Source organism: Thunnus albacares, chromosome 11, assembly GCF_914725855.1.
Source record: "Thunnus albacares chromosome 11, fThuAlb1.1, whole genome shotgun sequence".
Taxonomy (NCBI): domain Eukaryota; kingdom Metazoa; phylum Chordata; class Actinopteri; order Scombriformes; family Scombridae; genus Thunnus; species Thunnus albacares.
This window is the reverse complement of record NC_058116.1, coordinates 24343913-24355983: the sequence shown is the minus strand read 5'-3', so window position 1 is coordinate 24355983 and position 12071 is coordinate 24343913. Positions and strand designations below refer to the sequence as shown.

General features: G+C 39.0%; 1 protein-coding gene across 1 annotated transcript in view; it reads left to right on the top strand.

Moving 5' to 3' along the window:
- The window catches only part of ube2f (ubiquitin-conjugating enzyme E2F (putative)), a 47048-nt gene that overhangs the window by 13060 nt on the left and 21917 nt on the right, over positions 1-12071 (top strand). The window contains exons 5-7 of the mRNA XM_044365833.1: positions 6743-6810; positions 10538-10608; positions 10984-11041. Of these exons, the coding sequence (XP_044221768.1) occupies positions 6743-6810; positions 10538-10608; positions 10984-11041 (197 nt within the window). The remainder of the gene's footprint in view (positions 1-6742; positions 6811-10537; positions 10609-10983; positions 11042-12071) is intronic.

The window sequence follows — 12071 nt, the reverse complement described above, 5'->3', positions numbered from 1 at the left end:
AGTAGTTTACAGAGCAGTTCCAGTTGGATTTCAAGGATAAGTTACAAATTCCAGCAAACGAGGGCAAAAACCACAAGCAGTCAGATGATCAGACGGGTTGTAAATAAGCCAATAGTTGAGCCAGATTATCTACCCCACTGTATTCAGGTTATAATCCTACTTAGCACAAAAAAATAGTGTTTGCACAACTATGGCAAGTAGAGTTTACAGACCAAAGTTGGTCTGTATGTCAATGGAGTGGACAAAATATTAGCACGATATAACACACCACCATCCGCTACGACCTCAATAACAAACCTTTCTGACAATATCAAGAAAAACTGAAAATGCACAAGCTTGGTAAAAGTAGAATATATAGCAGAGCTGTTGCATTGGTTTGCTTTAAATTGAACAGGTGTTCCTAATGAAGTCACCGGTGAGTGTGTGTGTGTGTGTGTCTCTGTGATTCATCTGTCTCCCTGCCACCCGAATAGGCACTGTAACTCAGTAACAGCTTAGTTTTCACAAAGGCCTTTGTAAGCAATACCTGCAGAGAAAAGCAAAGATCAGCAATTAGAGAAAAGGTTTGGTGTCATGTTCTTTAAGAAAAGTTGATAAGGAGGTTGAGTTCCCAGAGAAAGACTCGCTCAATTATTCAAAACCTCCATCTCTCCTCTTAACACCCCCACCCACCACCCCCTCTACACGCACACACACACACACACACGCACACACACACACACACACACACACGTCCACTCCTCCTTTTCACTTCCTTTCACTTCCTCTTTTACTGTTTTCGGTTTATGTCCTTTGTTTAAAATCTTTCTCTTTTTACGTTTCACTCGTCTGCTGCTCTGCATCCCCATTATTTAAAGCTGCTGATATCTGCCTTAATTTTATATTGTTAGCAGGTGTATGTGTTCTGGCATAAAAAAAAATGCCATCATAGAACCCGATGTGACATGAACCAGACGTTAAAAACAACAACAGCCTCTGTGTTGTCTAATTTCCTTCAAGAATGATACAGTAGCTACATAATAGACACTGAGAAGCTTACATTTTCACGGCAGGGAAAGTATTTGTGTTCAGGCAGAATCATCTCAACTCGTTATGAAGAGAATTCGGGACTCCCGGCTTACGTAAGAGCTTCTTTTCTTGAATCCTTTTTGTTTCTATTTTTTTTCCTTTTTGTGTTTTCTTCTGTTCTCTCGGTTTCTCAGGGAGATATTAGCACCGTTAAATCTAGATGAACATACTCATTATACTGATAATTCCATAATTAAAGCATTTGATTGACAGTTGTTGCTTCAAAAAAAAAATGAAGGCCCATGTCTTAACGGGTCCACCTATAAGACACACACATTGAGAAAAATATGCTTTTATCCCTTTTGTACTGAAACTGTTTTGACTGTTAATCCTTAATTCATATTTAGTGGTTTTCATGTGCTCATTAAACATTTTCTACACACTTCTGTGGAAGTTTTACAGAGCAGCAAGAATGTAAAAAAAATATACACAGATAAAGTTCTTGTCACACATCTTAACGCTATGAACTTGTTCATTACGTCTTGTCAACAACAACACAGTCTTTCTGTCGCTATCTTGGAGGTGCATGGTGTAATATTCATCCAGGTCATATTTTCACTACCAAGCTGCTTTTGTTAAGATAGGGTTAAAAAAAATGGTTTCTGTCATATTTTATCAAAATGCGTTTTCACCAACATGAATCTTACATCTCTTTTGCTACATAAAAATCAATCTTTTGCTCAGTAAATGATGGGATCAGTTGGAATGTCTCTCTAGTTACTCTGTTTAGTTCGGTTTCCTCTTCCCAGGCAGCGGCTCAGTGCTGTGACCCCGTGGCCTCAGACCCCTGTGTCTCTGAGGAATGGGGACAGCAGCAACACTCTGGGGGTGAACACATTCTCACATGTTGTCGTTTGAATTCACAGAAATACAATGATGAATGAAAATGGATATGCAAATTGCGTTTTCTTTGTGACTCACATGCGTACTCTTTCTGCTTGATTTGCACACGCATAATTAACGTGTTGTGCACATGAGTGTATGAGCGAGAGTTTAGGGATACCAAGAGTTGTGTTAACTCCTAAAAATGCTACGTTTATGGCATGATAGCTAAGTTTTTAAATGTTTTTTTAATTACACCTTTTTCACAAAATAATACTATATTTATATGCATATAAATCCTTTATCAATACTTAATAGAAGGACCTTTTGCAGCAGTCATATCTTACAGTCTTCTTGCATGGTTGCTCAGATGTGGTCACGCTCAATCTGCTGTTAACAGTTATTCCACTGATTGTGGATGTGAGTCATGTCTGGGTTTAACTGCTCCAGTATTAGTTTGCTTCCTGCCGTCCTACAAAGACCTACTTCAGAAAACTGTAGATGTACACTTGTGTTTGTCTTAGATCCTTTTCCTCAAAAATTTATGGTCATGTCGTTGTTGTTGGTATATCTGTAAATTTACTTTCTGGAGCAGAGTCCATAGCCTTTGAATTTTGGAGGATACATAAACAAACAGTAGCAGTCAGATTTTTTCTCTCTTTTCTTTACTCAAAATGTCAACTTCTTAAATACATCCCTACACGTTTGAGCTGAAATCTGATCCGAAATATGCAAGTGGACAACGCGAACAACCTGTGAAACAACCTTAGCAACAAACTTAGCAACAAAGACAGTGGAAGAGACAGACGTTTGTGGGCATGTGTGAACAATCTGACATCAGTTCGACGTGAAAGTAGAGGTAACCTTGCAAATGGAGCGTTCAGAGCAGGCTGAAGCTCTGGCTTTTAACTCTCAGGGAGCATTTTTACACATGTTCACCTCGTGTTTTGGAATATTTGACTATTTTAACATGGTGAAATGCGATGGAAATGGTGAAAGGTACTTTTGGGTAAAGTGTGTTGTTGCTGGACAACCAAGAGCAGCTTATGGAGGCTAAACGGATCAATCAGAAGCTCAACTCTGCATAGTGGTGTGTGTGTGTGTGTGTGTGTGTGTGTGTGTGTGTGTGACGTGCTCTCTTCTATCGAATGATCAATGGAAATAGGAGACAAATTATTATACATTTGAAATATGCTTCTAGAGACAAGACTCTGACAAGGACATGTATCTTTCCAGTATCTCCCTCTGCCCACCAAACTACATGAATAAAAAAAATGAAACATACATATTATAGATAAGTGGACACTTTCCCTAAACAGAAGAAAATGTACTTTGTCAGTCCCGAGATTTTCTGTGCCACGATAAACAGAAACATCCTCGTGGGTTGGGGTTTTTCAGATAAGCTATAATCTATTTCTAGTGTTCTGACAATTATGGATGGATGTGTCTTTCAGAGCTCTGCCAGAAACAATAATTATCTGTCAACACCAATCATGGCCCGTACATGTCATTCTGCTTCAATCTTCCTTCCTACAATTTTAATCATTAATCTGGGCGGGATGGCTACCACTTTTTCCTCACAGTGTTTTCCTTTTTCTGTAGTGAAGTTGTCAACAGTATTGATCCTCACAAAGGCTCCATTTATATTATAAGTAAAGGTGCTTTCACACTTAACCTGTTGATTATGGTTCAAAGGAATTCTTGTGCGTCTGCTCGGTTATTTCAGGCTGGTGTGAAAAGCTGTGATCTGAACTCCAAACAACCAGACTGAGACTGTTTGGATCTCGATATTTATTTCTTTGCGTGCTCTTAGTGACCGCCAGAGATGATAAATAAACACACGAGGAGCAGTAAAAGCGCTGTGCGATTCGCTGTGAGTCGCTGGAATCCGACGGTGTAGCAGATGCAGGGGGGAGGGTCACCAAAACTGTCCAATCAACGAATCAGTCCGCAGGTCTTTGTGTTTTGATTGGTTTATAAAAAGTCAGCTTGAACACAAAGCATACCAGAATTAAAAGGCAAAAATGTACCTTTTTCTTTTTAAAACTTTGGTCCAGACCAAATACAACAAACAGAGCTGACTCTCCTCGGCAGGTTGTTGGTTCCAAGCATCTCGGAGAACTTGCCACAGTTCTTTTAAGGGGTCTCGGTCGCTTCTGTCTCTTCATGTGATCCCAGGCTGACTCGATGATGTTGAGACCAGGCCTCTGTGGGGGCCAAACCGTCTGTTGCTCGTTCTCCTTGTCGCTGAAGATAGATCGTTATGAGTCAGGCTGTATGTTTGGGCTCGTTGTCATGCCGCAGAATATATTAGGGACTGATGAGATGCCTCCTTGATGATGGTATAACATTATGAATAAGAATCTAAACATCTGAAGTGCCTAAAACTTTTACACAGTACTGTTTGTATATACTGTAATAAGAAGTAAAACATTTGTCAGTTTGTGGGCAAACTTCTTATTAACTAAGTAACCAATGAACATCTTTCTGTCATTTGAACATACTGTAAGTCTAGAATTTATTTACCTAGAAGATACGGAGTTGGGTCGTGTGCTTGTGTGTGTATTTGTGTGTGTGTGCAAAGCCCAGTGTCTCATGACAGTAAAGACTGATTGTTCCAGCGTACTGAAGACATTCATGAATTATTTATGACCTCTGACTGCAGCTGTTAGTCGGTAGATGCTTTTCTCTCCCTCTTTCAGTTTGTTTTTTTTTTTCTTCCTGTGTTTGTTATTCTCTCGTCCCTTTTGAGTCCGTCCATCCTTTCGGTTTCTTTCTTTCTTTCCTCCCCTTTTTCTGTTTAACACTTATTCAAGCTCGTGTGTCTTTCCCCCCTCTCTGTCTCCTCTCATTGATAATGCAGGACGGACTGTTTGACAGGTTTAATTGAAGTGTACCTCTGTCTTTGTTACAGTGAATGGAGTCGGGTGAGGTTTAGATAGCCCTTTTACCAAGACATTATCCCGAATAGCTCAGTGTTTGAGGTCAAAGAGAGAGAGAAAGAAAGGGATCAGCTTGTTTTAATGCCAATTTTGGCATTTTTAAATTTTGCCTCTCCATATATTTAAAGAAGATGGTACAAAATGTCCTGTGGAATTGTAGAAACACACAACAAAAATAACAGTTCAGTCCGTTTGTGTGAATATGTGTTTGTGTATGAAGTGTCTTGCATTTGAGCAAGGTGTTCTGAGACAGAAGGTACAAGTCTGGGTAACGGCTGCTCATTCAAGAGAGCACATGAAGGTGTTCATTCACGCACACACACACACACACACACAGTAAGATTGTTACGTGGCTTATTACCGAGTGCTTTCCCTTCCTCTCAATCTCTCTCTCTCACCTTCTTGAGTTCAATCAGAAGTTGCCGAGACTTATCAGTCCACTTGTGAGCTCTAACAGGCCGTGCAGGTGAAAGGACCGCAGGCAGTCATTTCTTTCTGTCAGTGTCAAGAGTCTCGTCCCCAATTTGTCCTTCTCTAATCCCCGAAACCGCTGTAGTCATTTGACGCCTGTCCTTTTCTTATCATGTGTCCATGTAAGATCACAACAAATGTTAATGTCATCTAACTAATTTAAGACTCGTTTTAAATAGATCCAATGTCCTGAGCAAGACTTTAATTGGCTTTAAAGGCTCCATGTGTGGAGAATGTCACCGCGTTTGACTGGGAAACAATCCATTTGTGACGTATTCGTGAGTGAGTTTACATGTTTTATGCTTACATGTGTATTTAGCCCTCTTTACATTAGTGTCCCAGTGGTGTTTACCAGGTGACTGTGTCTGTGTGTGTGTGTGTGTGTGTGCGCGCGGTAAGGTTTGCAAGATGGAAGATGAGAATTAAGCCGGTGCTATGTTTGGCCAACAGGACGTGGTTGGACTGAAAGATCACGTCTTAGCCCTTTATCCCCTGAGAATACATCCTAGATTGAGATCCAATCGCTCTAATTGGTCCTCTCTACTCTCTACTTCACTCTAATGTCAAAGATTTATCCGTCACACGAGAGCTGTTCGATCTCGGCTGAGACCACTGCGTCGGCACAGCGGGGGGGTTCCCAGTGCAGAGCGCTCCACCAAAAAAAACAAAAAAAAAGCTGAACCTGGCGCAGCTCTAGTGCAACTTCACCTGGCAGTGTGCTGCACTGGGCCAATCAAGCATGTGCAAGTGCAAATTCTGGGTAAATTAATTCTAATATGTTTACCTTGCAAATTGTTTTTATCCAAACTGGCCTTTTTGGATTGTATATTGTCTGCTCATCAGTTCCTGTCCCAGCACATCTGCACCAACACAGCCCTGTGAATGTTTTAATGCAGCGAACGAGGCCCCAGCTTCTATAATCCATATCATTACATTAGTTTTTATTTTTATAGAAGAAAACTTATGTATTTTCTGAATTGTCCTTATTGCAAGAAGCTCTTGTGTACTCTACGCTGCAGTATATCTGGCTGTCAGAAAATTTAAGAAAAAATGTCCAAATCCCAGCTTCTCAAATATGAATATTTTGGTCGGGATGAAACAAGACATTTTGAAGATGTCACCTTTTTCACCATTTTCTGACATTTTATGGACCAAACAACTAATCGATTAATTGAAAAAACAAATCGACAGATTAATCGATATAATATTGTGATGTTAGGTTCAGGTCTTTGTTGAAGATGATTTCCTCGGAGATGTTTTTTGAGCCTCTGGTGTATGAGATCAAGAAGCCTCAAGAGAAGTCTTGATGACACATTTCTAAACCATGATTAGCAGTGTATGATGATGATTGTCAATTGATGTTTATCATCAAACATATATTTTTGTATATATATATGTTATTTAAACCCTTTTTTCTCTCTTTATTTCTTTCCTTCCAGATGAAGGTTACTACCAAAGTGGAAAGTTTCAGTTTGAAATAGACGTCCCAGAAGCCTATAACATGGTGGTGAGTGCTCCAGTTATCTTTCATTGGTTGGTCTATATATGTGTATATATATGTGTGTATATGTGATATAATGACCCATAATGGTCTGTCATGTCTCCATATCAACACGTAACTAACTAAAAATGTGTTTATGGTTTCATCAGTGTTGTAAATATGCAGATGTTGCATTTGCTTTCCATTAAAGAGCCCCTCCAGACATGTTTTAAGACGTATATAAAATGCTCTACTTTGAGTAGTAATTTGTATCTGATGTGGTTTTTCCACCAAAAAAAGTTCAATTATCTTGTTGAACCTGCAGTGCGGAACTTTAACATATAATTGAACGTCTGTTACATTCAAACCCTTGCCAAAAGAGTTCACACATTGCTGATTAAGCCTATCACTGTCAGATAAATCTCTCTGGATTTCACAGTAAACCAGCGTTTTTAATCTGGTGTCGGGGTTTGACGTTCCCACACTGGCCGGATGAACGCATGAATGCAGACTTCCGCTGGCTGAGCCGGCTAATTTCCGGTTAGCTCTCTGCTAACTTGAACGGGGGATAAAACAATTTAATCACGTGGCTCCTCTAGACTTTCCAAATGTTATCAGACCGAATGGATCAAATTCTGATAGTGAAACAAGTCATTTCACGGGGGTCGTGTGACGCTCAAAAACAATTTATCCACCGTTTTACAGGAGTGGCTTCCAAACTAGTTGGGATTTCACAAACCATGATCGTAGGCCCGACCCTTAAAAACACAGAGAAACTTTCCCCCTTCAAACTCTGCACATACATTATTCTGCACAGCGAAGCTCAAACATTCAACTGTAGGAACAAGAACAAAAACATTTTTTTTTGAGTGGAGGGGGACTTTAATATTCATATAGGAATATTAAGGTACTGGGCTTGGATGTGTCGGTGGATTCTGGGGGCGTCTGCGGCATACCGCATCATTTTTTTCACCTGACCTTCATGCGTGAGACTTACTCTGCCCACCTCTCTCCTTTTGTCTATTCTTCCATTCATTCTTGCTACACAGGCTTTATCTCACCACCGCCAGTGTGTGTTCACGTAGCGTACGCACCAATCTGTGTCTTTTGTTTGTGTGTGAGATATCGTCATTTCATGTGTATCTTTACCAATGAACACAATGTGAACACCTTGTATCTTTGTCTTTTGTCCAAGTCCTTTATTACATGTTTACACACACACACACACACGCATGCAGTTATCTGTAGCACTTTCACGACGCCCTCCACAGAATAAAAAATAATAAACATTCACCCATGAAACTAATCATGAAATTAATCGATGTATAATGTCGGGCCAAGTGGTGCACGAGTACAGGAGCAGCGGTGAAGAGCGTGAAATGATTGGTGAAGAGAAGTCTCATCAAACAGAAAGGTTAAGTTTCAGACGCTCTCCTTCAATAAGGTCACATTAAATCTATATTTATTGAACCACACAGCTGTAGTTAAGGAGAGCTCCTAGTTTATTAACATACACATCAAACCAGTTGATAAAAGGAGTCTGCAGCCTGGATTGAAACCTGTAGCTCGCAGTACAACAGTCCCTTCTCTGACTCTCAGAACAGCGTTTCACCGTTCGTTCTTTACAGGTTGCATGTGTAAATACAGGTGGGGTATTAATTAGTTTTTATCTATCACGTTGTTGTAGTTCTGCACTTCTGTGGCACAGAAAGTGTGCAGAGCTGATGAAATTCAGTAAAAGCTTTTGGGCCCTTTTTTTAGGTGATAAACAGTCAAATTGCATTTTTCTTTATTTACTGAAAGACTGCTGTGAGGTCTAGTGCTGGTAAATAAACCCACCACACCCGCAGCAACACTGAAAATGATGTGTTTGGTCTGATTATTATAATTAGTTATATTTTAAGGTGTTCCTGTTCAGAAGTCTAACTAAATAGGTATTTTGGGCTGTAATTAATACCTGAGGTAGGAAGAGAAATCGTGTGTGTAGAATGGAAACATGTACAAAGTTAAAATCAGCCTAGCTTCTATAACTTTAAACCTCATTATATAATATTTTAACATTTTTAATAAGTGTATCTTCATTATTAATTCATTTTTATTTGTTTTATTATGTTTGTTTATGGTTGTTATGCAGTCACTGTTATTGTTCAAATTATTAACCCCCCCTCAATTAAAAAAACATCCACAGATCATCTGCTCTCCAACATCCTGAGTGTCCGATGTTAAAGGATCTTTGTTCAAAGCTGTGTAGCTGTACCTCATTTATGAGAATCTGTAAATTCCTCTAAAAAGCTGCCGCCATGAAACCACTGCATCTCGTTCCCCACCTGTCTCCTCGTGCTGAAGTGAGATGAAGTCAAGGCCTATTATTTCCTCTGCACAGTCAAGACCAGCCCCACATCTGAAAATGCCAGCTGTTCAGAGACGGCCGTCTGTGTACTTCATTATCAGGCTGACACTCGTGTCTTTTCAAGATGAAATTGGCCCAATTTGAAGCTTCCTGTAGTGCTAGAAACCCTCGGTTTTACCTGTAATGTCCAGTTACTAATTTCTTATATCCCTTATTTACAGTCTTATGGATTACAAATAGCTGTCTTCAACCAAACAAACATCATATTCTGAATATGAGAAAACATTAAGTTCATAGATGTGCTTCAGGTTTTATTTGTACAATTATTCCTGATTAGTATTTTCTAGTGGCATTTGTCAAAAGCTGGTGGTCCTGAATTATTGTTCTGTTTGGAAAACTTTTCTTTTAAAGTTATTTCATTAAAGCTGCTATCAGGAGACTAACTGCACTGAAAAAGTGCAACTGTTCAGTTAATATGAACCTAAGTGGTGTTGTGCTAATAGATGTCATCGCTAGTCATGGGCTGTCCCTAACGAACATCACGTTCTCACATACTATGAGGATCAACATCAGGATTATACTCTCATGCTATGTGACTGTTACTGCTTCAAGGTTTCAAACAAGTTGAACTGAAGGTTGAGTGTAGAGTTCCAACAATAGAAAAATAGTATATTGCAGTAAAGAGACATAGATGTAAAGAGGAAATCAATACAACTTATCATAACATAACATAACAGCCTTTTTTTAAGTCATATTTCCGTCATGTGAAACCAATGCACATTCCTTTTCCCCACTACAGCCTTTCTTGCAGCTCTTGTAAATGCCAGATGTGCTTTGTTTACACTTTCTTTTCAGAGGCAGAAAAAAAAAAGTGACTATCACAATTGTGTGAAGTTAGTAAATCCAGCGATTTACTAATGCAAAAGCCTCGATAAATCTGTCCATGAGTGTCAGATATGTAAAAAGTAATTTTATTCTAAATGTATAGACATTTAAAAACATGCAAGCTGTTTTAAACTGTCAAAATTTGAACATTTGAACCTTCTCAAATGTGAACATTAACCAGACAAGTTAAAAGCCCAAAACACACAGAGACAAAGAACAGACACAAAAGGCACAGATGTGTTCATGTTGACCAACAAGTGTAGCAGTTAAAACCCCGTCTGTGTACACTGGCCTGAGTTTTTGGCGGCCGGTCTATTTGAATACATTCCACTGATGCACCTCACACAAATAAATTGCATCGCGTAACATGGAAAAGTATGTTACATGGCCACAGCAGCAAAAGCATGGAGTTATCTCTATTTACACCTGCTGTGAAGACTTTTAACATGGAAATGCTCTGAATAGTAAATACTAGTTATTAACATTTTAACAATTGCTTTTCTCTCTGTTAATCTACAGCCTCCTAAAGTGAGATGTCTGACCAGAATATGGCATCCTAACATAACAGAGAATGGAGAGATCTGCTTGAGGTAAGCAGTACTGCACCTTAGTAACTTCTCCCTCTTCCTTATCTTAAGTTTTCTTATTTTATTTTACTTTACTGGTAAGGAATTGATGAAAGCAAATGAAAGACGATATCCCCTGTGCTGTGCATCCATTCTCAGACACATCGCCTGAAATCAAAAGGGCAAACCCTTAAATGAAATAGCCATATATATATAGTCATATTATACATGGTATACAGCGGTGTGGAGTCAGAGGTGTATATGACATTTGGCAGCACCTTTGGCGTCGTGTAAGGGGCATAACAATAACTCAGAGACACAATACACTGACAAGCAGCCACAAAGTGTCTAAGATATCTTGTAAGTATTGTAAATGACTTTTTATTTTTATGTCTGCAGCTTATTGCGGGAACACTCTATTGATGGCACAGGCTGGGCCCCCACCAGAACATTAAAGGTAAAAAAAATAAAAATAAATAGCTTTTAATTAAGATGATGTTACTCTCTGTTACAACTCCAATGTTTTTGGCTGTTGGTATTTTTTTTTTCTAGATCTAAATGCAGTACTGTGTACATCATTTATGTTTCTTAAACTATGGGATAGTGTCAAGTCAGATAGCAACCTGTGTTTCTGCAATGTTTAGTTTGCAGTGAGGGTGAAAGAAGCAGAGTAGGACAAGTAACATTTCAGAAGTAGCAAATATTACATGGAAAAGTTTATTTATTGTGTTTCAAATCAATACAATTATAAGTTGAAGCTGTTTAGGCCGATATGATTGCTGCCATACATTTCAGTTATAATTCTGCTGTAAAACATGTTGTGAATGGTCATATCATATTGTATTATTTGTAATTCATATCGTAGTTATTGTGACAGCAGCGTTTGCGCCATAATGCCTCTCGAGAATAACACATGAAACGCCATTTTTATTAAAAAGAAAGTTAGAGAGGAGGCAGTGATGCACAGGATTGATGAGCCTCAGTAATCCAACGGCATAAACATGCATAATACCGAACAGTCTGATATGTGTAGAGGCGTGTTTGTGGTTATTCCGTTACCGCCTTGTGTCATTTGCATGTTATTTGATCAAGGTAAACACAGTAATTGTCAATATATCTGTCGTCCTGCTGAATGAGCGTGGGTAATAGTCAGTGTTCAGACTGAGAATTAGGCTCTGCATGAAAAAACGCAGCGCTCTCATTAATTTGAATTGAGCCAGCAGGTTTTCCATAAGAGGCCAGATATTTCAAGCCCCAGAAGTCCCATTCACTCCAGGGCATTCAGGGTTTGTTAGATAGAGAGTTGGGGGAATGTAGTGGATTTCTTTCATTATTATAGTTAATATGAAATAATGAATTAAGGAAGCTACAAGGTTGCAGAAATGAAAAGAATTTTATTTTAGAAATATTTGTTGGTCAAATAGATTGTCCAAGAAAGAGAAAACATGATCTGTATAAAAGTTTTTTGAATGAACCATTGCCTCTCT